General features: G+C 65.0%; 1 protein-coding gene across 10 annotated transcripts in view; it reads right to left on the bottom strand.

The window, feature by feature from the left end:
• CAMK2B (calcium/calmodulin dependent protein kinase II beta) overlaps positions 1-15794 on the bottom strand; it is a 79020-nt gene that overhangs the window by 12103 nt on the left and 51123 nt on the right. For 4 of the 10 annotated variants that reach the window (XR_009352769.1, XM_059170709.1, XM_059170715.1 and 1 more), the window contains exons 5-14: positions 15155-15220; positions 9723-9795; positions 7559-7661; positions 7390-7473; positions 6761-6855; positions 6510-6632; positions 6024-6107; positions 5406-5448; positions 4390-4464; positions 42-82 (exon numbers count right to left, since the gene is read on the bottom strand). Coding sequence is in view for 9 of the 10 variants with exons in the window: in XM_059170709.1 (XP_059026692.1) it covers positions 42-82; positions 4390-4464; positions 5406-5448; positions 6024-6107; positions 6510-6632; positions 6761-6855; positions 7390-7473; positions 7559-7661; positions 9723-9795; positions 15155-15220 (787 nt within the window). In the remaining variant the exon portion in view is untranslated. The remainder of the gene's footprint in view (positions 1-41; positions 83-4389; positions 4465-5405; positions 5449-6023; positions 6108-6509; positions 6633-6760; positions 6856-7389; positions 7474-7558; positions 7662-9722; positions 9796-15154; positions 15221-15794) is intronic. The other 6 variants (XM_059170707.1, XM_059170710.1, XM_059170713.1 and 3 more) reach the window with 3 other exon arrangements.

The raw sequence follows: 15794 nt of genomic DNA, 5'->3' as shown, positions 1-15794 counted from the left end.
GCAGCAAGGCCACAGGTGGGCCCCAGGGCCAGGGCACTCACCTTCCCCGCGTCAGCCTTCTTGTTGAGTAAGCTCTTGGCTGCTGCATGGGGAGGAAACGGGCAACATGAGCAAAGCACCTGCAGCCCCCGACTACCCACCCCCTCGGGGTGAGCTGACCTCAGGGCCAGCTGGGCTCTGGGGATCCCCAAGAGCTAGGGGGCAGCCAGGGGACCCCAAGTCCCAAGGCAGGGTGGCATCTGTCCTCGGTGGAGGCTAAAGCAGGTCTGCCCAGTACTGAGCCTGGCCATCCTGGAGAAGGCCCACAGGAGACCCAGGACAGCTCAAAGCTCTCAACGCCAGGACAGGCCCCTTCCCCCAGCCATTCTCCATGATCCTGCAGGACACCATGGTTTCCTGTCCCACACAGGCCCTGCAGCTTGTGGGCAGTGTGTAGGCTCCACCAAGGAGGAGGCAGATGCTCCCCCCACCCTGCACAGGAACATAGGATGGGGCACCAGGCTGGGGTGCTGGGCCATCTGCCTGTCACCTGCCTGTGTTCCCGGGCAGGGGCCGGCTGCAGCTGGCCACCCCCCCACATAGGGAGGGGCTCATCCCAAGTGCGGATGGCTGCCTGCCATCAGCCTCCCACCCCGCTCCCTGGGCAAACAGGACTCAGCGCCCTGCCCACAGGCCCCCTGGCTCAGCACCCGGGGGCTGCCTCGTTCTTCAGGAACCAATCCTGGAAGTCCTGACCTTGGAGTCATTTCCTGGCCTTACCGGGGCAGCATCGGCCCCAACACAGGCCTCCCGGCCCACCCCTGAGGCCCCGGGGCTCTGATGGGCTCAACAAGGTGCCACCCATGGGGAAGGCTCCAGAGGGCCCCCCCACATCTCCGGCTGCCCACCACCTGTGGGACACCCAGCAGACTCGCCCCAACACGACCACACAGAGGTCAGGGCAGCCAGCCACCCCCTCCAAGTCCCACAACATCTGGGCCCTCCGCAGTGGACAGCGTTCGTAGAACAGCTGCCAAACCAAGGGAAGTTGGCTTACCTTCCAGGGAAGGAAAGGTGAGGAGGGAGGGAGATAGTAGTAGGGAAAGAAAGAAAACAAGATTCACGTGGTCAGGCAGGAGTGCAAGCCTCTGGCCCAGGACCCCGCCCGCCCCACCAGCACGCCGGGCCCAGCGCTGCCCCACCTGTGCAGGGCAGAGCGCCGCATCAGGGGCAGAGGCCAGGGGTGGGCCCCCAGGGCTGCTGCAGCCCCCCACCCTGCCGTGGGTCCCCAGCCTCCAGCTGGCCAGCCGTCCCTGCAGCCCACTGTGGTTCACGGGGGGCAGGGGGACTCTTCATGGCGGGAAACATCCCTGGAGGCCGTGGTGCTGGGCTGCTGTGCACACCGGGACCCAGGGAGAGCCGCAGTTCTTCACGAGGGGTCCCCACACTGGCAGCCTCAGCGGCAGCACCCAGACCCCCCCACACTTCCCAGGGGTAGTGGGGCCTCTGTTCTAGGGGGCTTTAATGCTGCTTTGGTTTGAGACCACCATCAGGGTCCCAATCCTCTGGACTGTGGCCCATCTTTCTCTCTGGGAAGGTCCCTTTGCCACCCTCCAGGCTCTGTGCAGGGACATGGGTGATGTGCTCGAGCAGAGAGCCCTGTGGGGCTGTCCAAGTGCCACCCCAGGGTCAGTCTCTCCCCACAATCTGTCCACTCTCTCAAAGGCTTCCCCACCAGGAACCATGGGGCTGCGTGTCACCAGAGACCTGCCTCTTGGCCCATGCCCCGGTCCTGCAGGCTTCCCCGCCACGAGAAGTATCACAGGATCCCAGTCAGTGCAGGGGTGACAGGGCCCCTCTCTGGCCCACCAGGCCTGCCCGCCCTGCAGCACACCCTCCCGGTCTGGCGAGGCTGGATCAGGACCGCACCCCAATGCCTGCAGGCCCAGACCCGTGAGCGTCCCAGGACCAAGACTGCCATCTCCCAAAGGGCCACTTCCCCTTGTGGGGACCCTGGAAACCACCAGAGGTCAGCTCCAACCCACCTTCCCATAACCCACCATGGCGGGACAGCCCAAACCTGTGGACATGAGAGCTTTTGCACCTAAACCCCGCTGACCTCAGTCCCCTGCTCCCTTCCCCAAGTCCAGCGCACAGGTAGGCCACCTCCCCCAACATGGGAGTCATGCTGAAGTCGCACAGCCCAGGGACCCCATCCTTGCTGGCTGACCAGCAGGGCCAGGGTCCTCCAGGGGCCCGGAGGAAAGAGGCGTCCAGCCCAGCATCCCAGAGCCATGCATCCCCACAGAACCCGCACAATAATGCAGAGCGTCCGAGCCGGCCCGGCGCACCGAGGAGACACAGCCTGCCCTGCCTGGCCTTCCTCTCGAACCGAGCCCTGGTGAGAAGCGGACGGAGACCCTGGGGCAGGCCTGGATCTCAAGAGAGTCCTCCTCAGTCCCTGACTCTCCAGACCCTGCTACCCGAGACGACAACGCCCCAGCAGACTCAGACGGCTCCGGTGGGGCCCGGGCTCCAGAAAGCCTCACAGCGGACACCCAGCCCCTTAACCGATCCCCAAACACCTCTCCTGAGGAACTCCCTTGGACCAGCGGCTACAAGACACAGGACAGGCCCCTCCTGAAAGCAGCTCCTGGAAATTCCTTGCCTCCAGGGCCCTGTGGACCCCGTCTGTACTGGCAGTACAAAGCACAGGGCACTCCCTCCACGCTTTCTCAAGTCAGATGCGCGAGTTGGCAGCAGGTGCCCTGGGGGGGGGTGGACTGAGTGGGTACCCCAGACCCATGGTGGACAAGCAGAGACCTCAGGCCGGCCATGGCTGCCCTACAACCCCAGCTTGCCTGCCCCCCTCTCGGGGAAGGCCGAGATGCTCTGACGACCTGCAGCATCCATCTCCACGGAGACCCCACAGGCTCCTCTGGCCAGGGCGCTGCATCACCCAGGAGGCTGTCCCCTATGGAGGAGCCGTGGCCTTGAAACGGAGAACCCCGCCCAGTGCCACTGGCTGAGGTGGGCTGACCTCAGCCCAAGGCCCAGCAACTGGCTCATCCCCTCGCCGGCGGCCCCAGACAGCCATGCTGGGCTCCGTCCGCATGCACTGACCGCCTCGGGGACCAAGCAGCCCCGGGCGCCCCGCAGGGCTGGGCATGCACGCGGCGCATGCATCCGCGGCGCATCCACGGTCCACGGCAGCTGGGCAGGCGCAGGCAGGGGCCCCGCCGGAGGGCAGCCCGGTGGCCTCGCTCACTGCACTGGGCAGCCGCGTTTCTCCAGGAGTGCCCAGGCACCCTGCCCTCCTCCCCGCCATGTGCTCCGGATGGCCCTCCGGGGGCCTTGCCTGCCGGACATGTCTGCTGGGCTCACAGAAGGGCACAGACCATCCTCCCAGAGGGTGGCCCTGCCCGGAGTATCCCCAGGAGGGGGCAGCTAAGGAATGCACCCCCTGCAGGACCTTGAAGCAAGAAATGGGGTGGACGGCTGGCTGGGGCCAAAGCACAAGGCACCAGCAGAAAACCGGCCCCTGCGGCTCCATCCAGGGAGCCCTGGGGTCGGCCCTGGGCTGCAACAGGCTCTGTGCGCCCTATGCCTGCACTGGCCTTGGCTCGGGCTGGGCTCCTGGCAGATCCTGAGGTCTGCTAGCCCTCAGGGCTCTGGCCAGCTCACAGGGGGATGGGCAGGAGCTGGCCTGAGGCCCCTGGGAGGAGCAGGGTCCAGAGAAGCAGCCTCTCTGCTCATACATTTGGAAGGAGGCCGGGGGCCTCACAGAAAGACCCAATAGGACATTCTCTGGGGGCTGAGGCCCCTGTCCTGGAGCTCACAGGGCAGACATGTGCACCTCGGACCCACACAGACCTCCAGCTCCAAGCGAGTGACGGGAGCAGCATGGTGCAGGTGCTTGTGCATGGGGGCGGGCCAGGCGGGGAGTGCGGGGGGCTGGCAAGAGAGCTCTCATGGTGCAGGACCTCTGCCCCCAAGCCTTCTTCCCCAGAGCCCCCATTCAGGGTTCAGACCCAGCAGCAGCCCTGAGGCTTCCTACAGGTGGTCAAGGTCACTCTGAACGGGAGTCATGACAGACAAGCAGGGAGAGAGATCACAGAGCACAGGGCTCTGACCAGAGGGGTCTCCTGACCCCCAAACTCAGGGGCCAGGACCAAGGTCCAGTGAAATGCATCTGGGGGGAGGCATGGCTCGGGTGTCCCCTAGCCTGAACCCTCCTTCAGTGCATGGGGTCTGAGGCTGCTGGGACAGCGGGGGCTGCCGTGTGGGATCTGTCCCCGGCGGGAGCGGGGGCTCCCGGGGCCTCGGGGGCAGCTCCGGAGGCCCAGCCGGCAGCTGCGTGCAGCGAGGGGCTGCATGCCAACAGGCGGGACCCTGGGCAAGAGCATCTACCTTGTTCCACCAGCCCCATGGTGGTGCCGGAGGCCGCGGTGGACATTGTGGCCGGAGCGGTGGTCTGTCTGCCCACTGTTAGCACCGGGTTAGAGACGAGGGAGGGGCGGACACAGACGGGGCGGGCAGGGGAAAGGAGGGGAGAGACAAAGGAAGCAGAAGAAGATTAGAGTCCACAGTTGGGTGGCGGATGGTTCCAGAGTCCCGTTCACAGGAGAGTGGGAACAGGACTGGGACTGACGGACAGCTGAAAAGGGTCTGCCTCCTTTCTCCTTAGAAAACCCCAGCGGGGGCTTCTCGCGCCCAGTGGGCATGCGCACAGGACAGGACCCGTTAGTGTTGGTGTGACACACGACCCCCGGTCCCGGCAGCACAGTACCACAGCCAAAGGAACAGGATGGGGAGCTAGATGCAGACGAACAGGGATGGACCCCAGACGCTCCCGCACCCAGTGACGCGGGCGACACACAACCACAGGACAGCCAAGGGGCCACCTGCCCCGCGGGCGACGCTCTGCCCAGTGGGCCTGCCAGGGCCCCTGGCCTTGGGGTCGCTGACAGATGCCCCCGTAGCAGCCACACGCCCCCCCCGCCCCGCCCACCCACAGCGCCAGGGCGGGTGGCCGCCAGTGAGTCCAGAGCTCGGTGGAGAAGTCCCGGGTCCTCCTCTCCCCTCCCACACACAGAACGAGTGCTCAGAGGGCTCAGGACAAGGCCACGGAGGTGGCGACCAACACCTGGACAGACACACAGGGCTGCGGCCCAGACGGCAGCGAGGACACAGACCCAACACGCAGGGACAGGGACGTGTGCCGGGCGGCCTCCCAGGCCGGGCTGGGTCGGGATGGGGGCAGACCCTGGGGTGCTGCCCAGAGTCCAGGCCTCAAGGTCCTGAGCAGGCAGAAGGCCGCTGCGCCATGGGGAAGAAGGGCCGGGGGGAAGGGGGGCGTGAGAGGGGCGGGCTACTGGCAGCGGCTCCCTGGGAAGCCTTCCCCTCCGCGAGCTGACCGTTCTCACCTGAGAAATTTCTTGTGGCCAGCATGGTGGTGAGGATCGCACCCTGGGGAGAGACACGCAGCTGAGGCCAAGCTACCGCAGCCCAGACCTCAGCCCGGGGGCACCCTCAGGATCTGGGTCCCAGCCTGGCACCCCAAGAGTCTACCGGCTCTCCAGCTGCTCAGGGACCGGCCCCCACTTCCTGAGTGAAAACAGAGGCTGCCCGCTGAGCACAGCTTCCAGGGGCCTTCAGGACCCCCGGGGCTGCTGCGGCTGGCCTCCTCCTCCCCCTCCCCGCCCGGCCACCAGCAGCTCAGGCTGCTGTCCACACCAGGCCTGCCAGGGTCCGAGGCTGCCCACCCACTCTCACTGGGGCACGGGGCAGCAACCGGGGGCACCTGCGCCTCCATAGCCTGGGGGGGTCCCCAAGCGCCGCTGCCATGCAGGGCTGGATCTGCCTGACCCGTCTGCTCTGGGAGGGTGCCAGGATCGCCAGGACCCCGTGCCTTCCCTCACGCAGCCCGCCGGGACCCCTCTGGCCACTCCTGGCCTGGGGCCATCAAGTCACAGGCAAGCCCCCAGTGGACGAGCACGCGGACCGTGGGATAGGTGGGCTGGGCACTGAGGCCCAGGTCTTACCTTGAGCTTCCTTCGGGCATTGAACTTTTTCAAGCACTCCACGGTCTCCTGCCTGTGCATCATGGAGGCCACCGTGGAGCGTTGCTGTGGGGAGAGGGGCCATCACACCCTGCTAAAGGCTCCGAGAGGTCTTCGTCCCTCAGGGAGAGGGCTCAGGACAGCAGAGCTGTGCCACGGCCCTTGTGCCAAAGCCACCAGCCGCCCACTGCAGCCAGAGCTCAGCTGTCCCCCCCCACCGGCTGCCCAGCCCTGAGCCCACTGCCCCTTTCTACCTGGAACCCCCCCACCCTCCTGGCTCTCCCGACGGCCGTGTCTCCTACCCAGGCCGTCTGCCTCGACACTCCGTCCCCTCACACACAGGCCGGACCCGAGACGGAGGCCTTGACAGCCCGCAGTGGGTCCCAGACCCCTGAGGCGCACAGCCAGGAGACCCGGGATGTGCCAGCAGCGGGCGGAGGACCCCAGGGTCTGCGTGCGGGGACTTACGCAGACCCACGGGTGCTTCAGCGCCTCGTGGGCTGTGATGCGCTTGGCGGGGTTGATGGTCAGCATCTGGTTGATGAGGTTTTTGGCTTCAGGAGTGACTGTGTCCCACTCAGGAGATGGAAACTAGAAACGGAAGCGACAATGAGGGAGTGTGAAGCCCCCTCCCCAGACAGCAGCCAGGGTCCTCTGAGGTCTCTCACGTGGGCCTGCCTCCCCGAGCTGAGGAGGGGCAGAAAGGGTCCAGCACTCACGTCGTAGGCTCCCGCCTTGATCTGCTGGTACAGCTTGTGCTGGTCCTCGTCCCAGAAGGGCGGGTAGCCCACCAGCAGGATGTACAGTATCACCCCTGCGCAGAGCAGAGCGCTGGCCTCATGCGCTGCCCTGCCCCCACCCCTCCCTCAAGTCTCCTCCCCAGCCCCCCACTCCCTGCCCCCTAACACCCCTCCACCCCCCTCTCTGCACCCCTCCCCCAGGCCTCTTTCCCAGACCCCCACCTCACTCCCAGCCCCCCACTCTCTGGATCCCCCTTGTAGGCTCCACCCCTAGCCCACCCCCATGCCCTCAGAACACAAGGGTCACGTCCAGGGCTCAGCTCCTGCAGCGACCCCACCACAGTGGTCTGCATGGGGTCCCCCACCCACCCCACGCTGTGCACTCCTTCTGGCCCAGACCTCTCTTCTGGGTGCAGCGCAGGCACTGGGGTGGTGGGCTTCAGCCAGGTGGGCCCCACCAGGGTCACATGAGCAATTCTAGTCTGGGTGGGGAGGGGGACTCCTGGCGGACAGCAACCCTGAGTCAGCCCAGGGGCAAGCCTGGCACGGGTGCAGGGCTCCCTCCACCGCGGCCCCGCGGCCCCACCCCACCTCCACAGAGGGCTCACCGCATGCCCAGATGTCCACTGGCTTGCCATAGGCCTCCTTGCGCAGGACCTCTGGGGACAGGTAGCCTGGCGTGCCGGCAAACCCTGGGGACAGGGCAGGGGTGGTGTGAAGGCCAAGAGGGCAGCAGACCCCCACCCTCGGTCCAGGCGGCCAGGGGTCCCCACTCACCGAACCATGCCTGCTGGTCCCCCTGCACCTCGATGGCCAGGCCGAAGTCTGCCAGCTTCACGGCCGCCCCTTTGCACTTGCTGGCCAGGAGCAGGTTCTCGGGCTGCAGGGAAGATGACACGCCAGTACGCGTGAGGGTCACGCCACAGGGCACGGAGGGGAGGGGGCATAGCAGATGGGATGGTGATCTGCAGGCTGACACCCTGCCCGGTGGGAGCTGCCCCAGCAGATTCCTTGTGACCCAAGGGGGCAGAGGGGAGCTGTCACACCCAGGCCGAAAACTCAGAAAGTGGCAGGCAGACTCGAGAGCCCCTCACTAGCCCGGCAGGCAGTACGCTTGCCGTGTCCCACATCTGGGTGCTCAGAGTCGGTGGGGGGCTGCCTGAGGAATGGCGCCTCCCCCACCAGAGGACCAGAGTAAGGAAGCAGCGCAGAGCATCTGACCGCCCCATCCCTCAGCCTCGGGCCATCCAGCACCCCCAGCGGGAAAAGGCCCCTTACATGCCCCCGCCTCAGGAACAGTGCGCTTGAGCAAGCTGAAGGGACTTCGTCCCCCATCCCACAGGAGCACCACAGGGCGCTCTGTGCCCTATGCCCTGTCCATGGGCTGCCCATCCTGGCCTGGCCGCCTTCAGCGGTCAGTGCAGAGCCCTCAGAGCTCTGGCCTCCAGCCTCCCTCGTCCCCGACCGCCAGGGGCCCTCAGCCCCCTCCCCAGGCCACCGTCCCAGCAGGCAGGCCATTGAGAGTACAGCTGTGGTGGTGCCCCAGGAAAGACCCTGTTAACAGTGCTGGGGACCCTGAGGTGGCAGAATGTGCCCATGGCCCCTGGAACCCATGAAGAATGCCAGCCCCGTGGCAGAGACCAGCGCTTCCCCGGGCTCCACACAGCTGGCCGGGCCCCATGTCCCCAGCATGTCATCTGTGTGAGATGTGCTGTGGACATGGGGTCCTGCTGCCCAGCACAGCCCAGAGGCCCCCGCACGTCTTTGTTTGATCAACGTGAGTGGGACTGGGGGGGCCCCCACCTCCCCTCGCACCCACATCGAGGGGTCTGAAGTGGCCGGCAGGACTGCCATGGATGAGGGCTCAGCCCCAGAGAAGAGTGGGGGACCCCTGCTCCCTCCAGTTCCCTCACAACCCCCCAACACGGTGCCAAATCCCTCTGCTCTCCCCACACAGCACTCGGCTGAGCACAAACCCACCACGGGATGGCCTTGGGGGTCTGTCCCCATCAGGGGACAGGCGTCCTCTCTGGAAGAGGAGACGCCATCTGCCCCCCACGCCCAGCAGGAGGCAGAAGGTCCACTGTCCTGCCCTTTTCTTCTTTTCATCAGGCTGGTGTGGCCCAGGACATGCCGGGGCCGGGGAGCAGGGGCGCACATATGTTCATGCCTCACGGGCTCCATGGCCATGGTGGGGGGCCCGCTGCCACGGGGCGCAGCTTCAGACCAAACGTGGTGCCCGGCAATGAGGCCCACCACCCGGGCACACAAAGCAGGCAAGGACACAGGACCATGTGGGACATGCAGAGACAGACGGAAAGGGCACGGGAGGGGACCCTGGGCCTGCTCCTGGTGTGACACCATCCCTAGAGCAGCCCCTGCAAAGACCAGCACCATCCTCAGAACAGTCCCTGCAAAGATCAGGGGCCCAAGGGAGGTGTAACCCCATTCAGCCTGGGAAGGTCGGTCTCAAGTGCCACCTGGGGATTCTCGGCAGGAACGACAGACCCTTCCCCCAGAGCCCAGCCCAGAGGAAAGCCCATTTTGTAGACAATGAGAGGCAGGGAAGCTGGAGGGGGTGCTGCTCCCCCTGAGGCCACGCGGTGCCCTGCGGGGGAACAAACCGCTCTGCCTGGAGTGAGCCCAGGGCAGCAGACTCACAGGACGGGCTGGACACCGGCAGAGGCCAGCGGGGCCGCCCTCCCCAACCCTGCTCCCCTGGCATCTGCCCCACCTGTGTGCAGGTCACCTGTGTGCGCCCCCCGCTGGGTCTGTGTTTCCCCCCTGCAACCCAAACACCCCGAGTAGACACGCGCATATACACACACCCCTGCCTGTGTCCCCACACGTGCTCGTCCTCGCGCTCCGGGTGGGGGGGGCCTTCTTGCAGGACGCGCAGCTGCCAGTGGCCAGCTGGCCCAGAGCAGGGTTGGGGACTCACCTTGAGGTCCCTGTGGACGACCCCCATCTGATGGCAGTGCAGAACCGCCTCCAGGATCTGCTGGATACAGTGACTGCGGCGAACAGCAGGCGTGTTAGTGAGGGTGGCCACGAGAGGCAGGGGTGGGGAATGGGGTGCTATGTGGCACTGGGCTCGCAGGAAAGCAGAGTCAAGGTGCCGCCTACCACACAGGGGAGGAGATGCCAGCTAGAAGGGGGTCCCCTGTGGCCAGCACAGGGCAGGGCCAGCCCCCACGCCCCACCTTCTCCTCTGACCAGGCCCACAGCAGCAGTACTCAGAGGACACACCCCTGTTCCCCCGGCTCAGGCCGCCCAGGCCTGACCCCGCACCAGACATCCTCTGGGAGGAGGACCAGGGCTGAGCCCACACCCCTCTGGGCAGGCCAGCCATGTGGAGCGGGGTGGCCACCAGAGGCCCACGGTCCTGGCACAGCGGCAATCCCACAGCTGGCCATACTGGCTGCTCGGCCCCGGGGCAGCCCCGTGGTCCTGAAGGCTTCCTGCCTCTGTCCCGAGTCCTGAGCCAGGGAGATGTAGGGGGCCTCCTGGGCACGCCTGGCTGCAGGGAGAGCTCAGAGCTGCCTTCGGGCTCCTAGCACACCTGCACATGCTCATCACTCACGCCCCAGGCCCCAAGGACACAACACCCTGGGGCCCGAGCCTGCCTCCCCCAGGTGCCCCGAGGGTGCCCACGGTTGCCGGCTGCCCCAGAGCCAGCCCTTGCCTCCTTGGGGTCCCAGCCACCCCTGCAGCATGGCCAGCCACAGGCCGCCAGGAGCCCCCTGCCCAGGACAGCACTCACAGCCCCTCGGGCGGGGGAGTGGGGGGCAAGGCAGGGAGGCAGACTGCTTCAGGACCCTTCCCACCATGCCTGGACCTGGCAGGTACCTGAGGGTCAGCTGTTCTAACCTCGAACAGGGCATGGGGTGAGGGACCAGACTGGGTCCTCAAGTAGCTCTGGGCACAGCTGGGAGAGCACACACCTGAGGGACATCTGCCCGTGGCACAGGAAGGAAACCCGAGCTTCCTCCCTGCACAAGCCAGGACCTGGGAACCCTAATGACAACAGTGTCTGAGCTCTGCAGGGGGTCAGAAGGAGCGGGGCCCAGACCTGGGGGAGGCCACCTCTTGTCAGCGCCACCACGGGCTGGAACCACAGCCCCCTCATGCCCTAAATCTCAGGACCTGGGGTCTCCTGTTCTTGTGTACTGGCCTAACTCACCCTCAAAACCTGCCTCGTTCTTACGACTCCCACAAAGCCCTCATCTGCCTAGAACCATCCCCCATGGCCCTCATCCCCGTCCTGATGGCGCCAGCCCCTCGTTACGGTGGCCATGCGCTCAGCACCTGTGGGCTGACCCCCACGGCAAGCTCGCGGGGGGGACCACTCCACCGGGGGCCCTCCTCTAAGGTTGGGTAGGACGTGGGGTGCAGGCAGAGCCCGGGGTTGTCAGCGCTCATACCCGGCGCTCGGCCACCGGTCCCTGGGCCCACCTCGCACTGTGGCATTGGCAGGGAACTGGGGGTGATGGGGAGCCCTGGCAGACCAGCCCCCTCCCAAGCTGCTGCGGCTCGGTGCTGGCCCCACTGTCCCGTAGGAGCCTGCCCTGCCTGCACCAACAGGCCTCGTGGGCCACAGGGGGACATGGCCTGGGCCTCTGGCCACTCTGGTGGGCCCTGGGGTCCCTGGCCTCTCGTCAGACCTGCTGAGCCTGCGGCACAACCTGCTTTGGCTCTGGGTCAAGCCCACCTTCCACCTGCCTGCCCCTTGAGACCCTTCCTTGGCTCTGAGCCCTGACAACACCCTCTGGGCCGCCCACCACAGTCCCACAGTTCCACAGCCTCTGCAACAGTCCCAACGGGGTTCTTTCCTCATGATAGGGCCATGCCCAGCAGGGACAGGTTCCGAGAATGTCTGCCGGACCCACAGGTCCGTGCGCTACAGAACAGACTGGGAATGTTGGCTCAGACTGGGGGCTGCACCACCGCTTTTCTCCTTGTCCCTTCCTGGGAACGCAGGGCCCAAAGCAGCACCAGAGACGTGAGCCCACACTCCCAGCCAGCGTGTCTCTCCGAGAGCACTGTGGGACCGAGGACAGACCCCACTCCAGGGCTTCACGGGCGCCAGGAGGGAGAAACTGGCGGGCAGGAGGGAGCTGCCTAAGCTGGGCTCCCCGCCAGCCACATGGTGGTGGGGGCCTGACGCCGCAGCTTGCAGAAGCCCATTCCAGGAGGCCCTGGCCTGGGAGGCTCCTGGGAACTTCCGGCCCCCTGCCCACTCCAGCCTGGGAGCATAGCCTGGAGTCCTGCCCACCTTCCCTCCTGCTCACACGGTGCCATCTTCCTGGTGGGGCCTTTTGGGGCCAGAGTTGTTGCCAAGAGCATTCCAGATGCTGACTGGGTCCTGGACACCATTCTCCTGGTACCAGGCTCTGGGGTCACCCCAGCTGCACCCCTGCCACCGCCTCCTCCTCGCTGGGGCAGTCGGATTCTCAGGGGCCCTTGAAACATCTCTCAAGACCCACATAGCTTTCTAGGGTTCTAAAAAACTGGGTCATAAATATTTTGACCTTTGCTTTCCCTGCTTTGGAAAAAGACACTCCACGTTCCCCACAAACCGCCACATTTCTCTGAAGTGGGATCAGGAAAGAGCTCAGAACAGCAGCGCCTGCCTTCCTCCCGCCCTCACCAGAGACTCGCCACGATGGCAGCCCCAGCACACCCCACCGCGAGCAGCACTGGCTCTGGCAGGCCCCAGGGCTGGATCTCCCTGCCTCCGCACGGGGCCAACGACCCCTCTCAGGGGCAGATCCCCAGAGCCAGGTAGCCCTCCCAGGATGGCAGTTAGCCTGGGCACCCCCGCCACGGTTCCTGACGATGCCCGTGGGCGAGTCTACGGCAGATGGTCAGGTCCTCCTGCCCGGAAACAAAGCACCAGCACAAAGGTCAAACGCAGGGCCAGAGCTCCGGGGACAAGAGGTGCCCAGAGGCACTCCCTGAGAGTCCTCTCATCGCCTTCTCCGCACTGGGCAATGAGCAAGGCAGGCTTCGTGGGAGAAAACGAGGCATTTGTGGGGGGAACCCCAGCTCTGTCTCCTCTGGGCCAGTTCCAAGGGGCCCCTAACACCAAGGGGGCCCTCCCTGACAGGGTCCCCAACAGGACTGGGGCCAGAGGGATCCCCGGGCATCAAGCAGCAGGGCCAGGGCCTGGAGGGGGTGTTGGAGACAAGGCCGAGACACAGGCAGGAGGGGCAGGCAGGTGAGGGAGGAGCTCGGAGGCCACAGGTGTCAGGGAGCATAGGGCGTGTGCACGGCTGGGCGTGGGCGGGCCGGGGTGGGGAGCAGCACCCAGGGGCTCCCAGCCAAGAGGGAGTTGCAGCCATGGGCCTTAACACCCCTGAGTTGGGAGCACCTGCTGCGGAATGCAGAGAAGGGGCCAGGCTCCAGGCAGTGAAGAGTGCTGAGGAAAAGGCCCCAGAGGCAGGGCGCTGCCGGTGGGGACACAGAGGGCCGAGAAGGCCCGCGGCCCGGATGCAGGCTGCCACGTGGCCATGGTGGCAGAACTGTAAGGCAGGCCTTCCTCATGCTGGCTTTGCCCTGGTGGTGGGCCCCGGGCCCTGCGCCAGCCAGCAGGACCCTGCCCACCTGGCCTCCCCAGAGCTCCTCCCACGCCGGAAGAGGTCAGGACAGCCCAGGCCTGGCAGGCAGGCGCCCACTCTGCGGACATCCCCACCCTGGCCCCACCGAGCCCGGGCATGCGGCTCGGCTGCTCTCCCTACTTTTCTTAAAGGAGAAAATGAGGACCAATCTGCTCCCGAAGGGGACCGGCCACTCCCAGGTGAGCAGACGAAACAAAGGTCCTTCCTAGTGGAGCCTTGGGAAAGCAGCCCATGCCCCTGTGCCCTGTCCCTGACACCCCCCAACCCCGGCCCCGACCCTGGAGGACCCAGGAGGCCCTGAATGGGGACCCAGGCCGCTGCGGAACTCGCTCCGGCCGTTGCCAGCAGGCACGGTCGCCTGTGGGTAAAGAAACGAGTCACAAAAAGCTACTTTAAAAAATAGTATTCGGGGCACCTGGGTGGCTCAGCGGGTTAAGCCTCTGCCTTCGGCTCAGGTCATGGTCCCAGGGTCCTGGGATCGAGCCCCACATCGGGCTCTCTGCGCTGCAGGGAGCCTGCTTCCTCCTCTCTCTCTGCCTGCCTCTCTGCCTACTTGTGATCTCTGTCAGATAAATAAAGAAAAAATCTTTAAAAAAATAAAAATAAAAATAAAAAAATAAAAAATAGTATTCAAGGGACACCTGGCGGCTCAGTCAGTGAAGCAAACGCCTTCGGCTCAGCCTTGATCTCAGGGTCCCTGGACTGAGCCCTGTGTCTATGGGCCCCTTGCTCAGAGGGAAGCCTGCCTCTCCCTCTACCTCTGCTTCTCCCCACCCCGGCTCATTCTCTCTCTCAAATAGATAACATCTTTTTAAAAAAATTAAAATGAAATAATAATATTCATTTTCTGGACTAGAAAAGGAAGATATGCTCATTAATGAAATTTTTAGGAGCAAGTAACATGAAAAATTAAAAATAAAAAGCATCCATAGTGAACACCAGCACCTAGAGTGACCAGAGCAGCCTTCTGTCTTTGTCACAAGAGGGGTTCTGGGGCCCAGCTGTCCTCAGGCTGAGATGCATGGGCCACAGCTGCCAGCTGCCCGCCAATGGCATCCCTTCCAGGAAGGAGGGCCCTGTGTCCCCAGCAGCAGGCTGCGGCAGCCCCCTGATGTCCCTGGGGCCCTCATCCCCTGGGATGGCTGACCCCAGGGGGAAGGGCTGTCCAGGGGCCCCCCACAGGAGCCTCAGCCAGAGGGAGCCTGAACCCCTCCATCACTCCACACAGGGCCCTGGCTTCCTGCCCACAATGGACAGGCTCTCCCTTCCTGTCTGCTCTTCCTGCCTCTGGCTCTGGAAAGACGGCACAGAAAGGGACCCCTGCCCCATCTTCAGAAAAGCATTTGGAAACTGCCCATCTTCTCGAGGAAGGCCCTGCCAGGTGCCTGCTGTGGGCCACAGACAGATGTCCAAGGTGGGGGAGTGGGGAACACCATGACTCCCCCTTCCACTGCCCACCCCCAGCGAAAAAGCCCCTCTCTGGGCCATCCCCACTCCAGGGAAGCAGAGCTGGCCCGGGCACTCCCTGACTCCGGCCGGCTCCGATCTGGGGGAGGACACAAAAGTGGCTACTCCTGGGACGTACTCCAGGCTCCCAGCAGGAACGCCGCCTCCGGCCGGCAGACCGTCTGCCTCAGCCGTGTGAGCCGCTCTGCCCACAGGAGCACACGCGGGCCCTGGGGGCCGGTGGCGACCGAATGAGGCTGGGTTGGGAAGAGAAGGGAGCCGGAAGGACAGAGGCCTGCACACCCACCTGGCATCCGCCTCGCTGTAGTACTCTCGGGCCACGATATCCTCGAACAATTCCCCGCCCGTGACCCTGAAGACAAAGCACAGGTCACACGTTCTGAGGACCCCATCGGCCTCATCACTCCATCCCCGTCGTCACTGCTGGCAACATCGACTCCTCCTCCTCCCCCTTCTCTACCATATTCCCTATTGTCCTCATCTCCCAGGACTAACCACCGACCGAGTCCTTACACATGGTATCATTTCACATGTCCACTCTCACAGCTGCTCCGTGACACGGCACTGTCATGCTCAGAAAATGGGCTCTCGACGGGGTGGTGGCCAGAGTGGGCAGCACAGGAGTCTGACCCAGGCCTCTGCAATGTTACCCAGGCTTTGTCATGCTAACGCTGGGCCTGAAGAGATCTGGATCCCTCCTCATGACCCCTGGAACCAGAGCTGTGTCCCCGCACAGAGCAAGGGGTCAGAGAGCCAGTGCCCAGATCTGGCCTCCCTCGTAGGTGAGCCTGTGAGGTGTCCCAAGCCCCATCTAGGAGCAGGGCGGGATTTCTGTCTGCACACCCACTTGCCATGTGTCCCTGCTCTGTGAAGGCCTTACAATCAGGACGGACACCCAGACAGGAAACTGCCCGGAGGGCTTATGA

Source organism: Mustela lutreola, chromosome 4 (genome assembly GCF_030435805.1).
Source record: "Mustela lutreola isolate mMusLut2 chromosome 4, mMusLut2.pri, whole genome shotgun sequence".
NCBI lineage: Eukaryota > Metazoa > Chordata > Mammalia > Carnivora > Mustelidae > Mustela > Mustela lutreola.
This window is presented reverse-complemented; position numbering and strand designations above follow the sequence as displayed.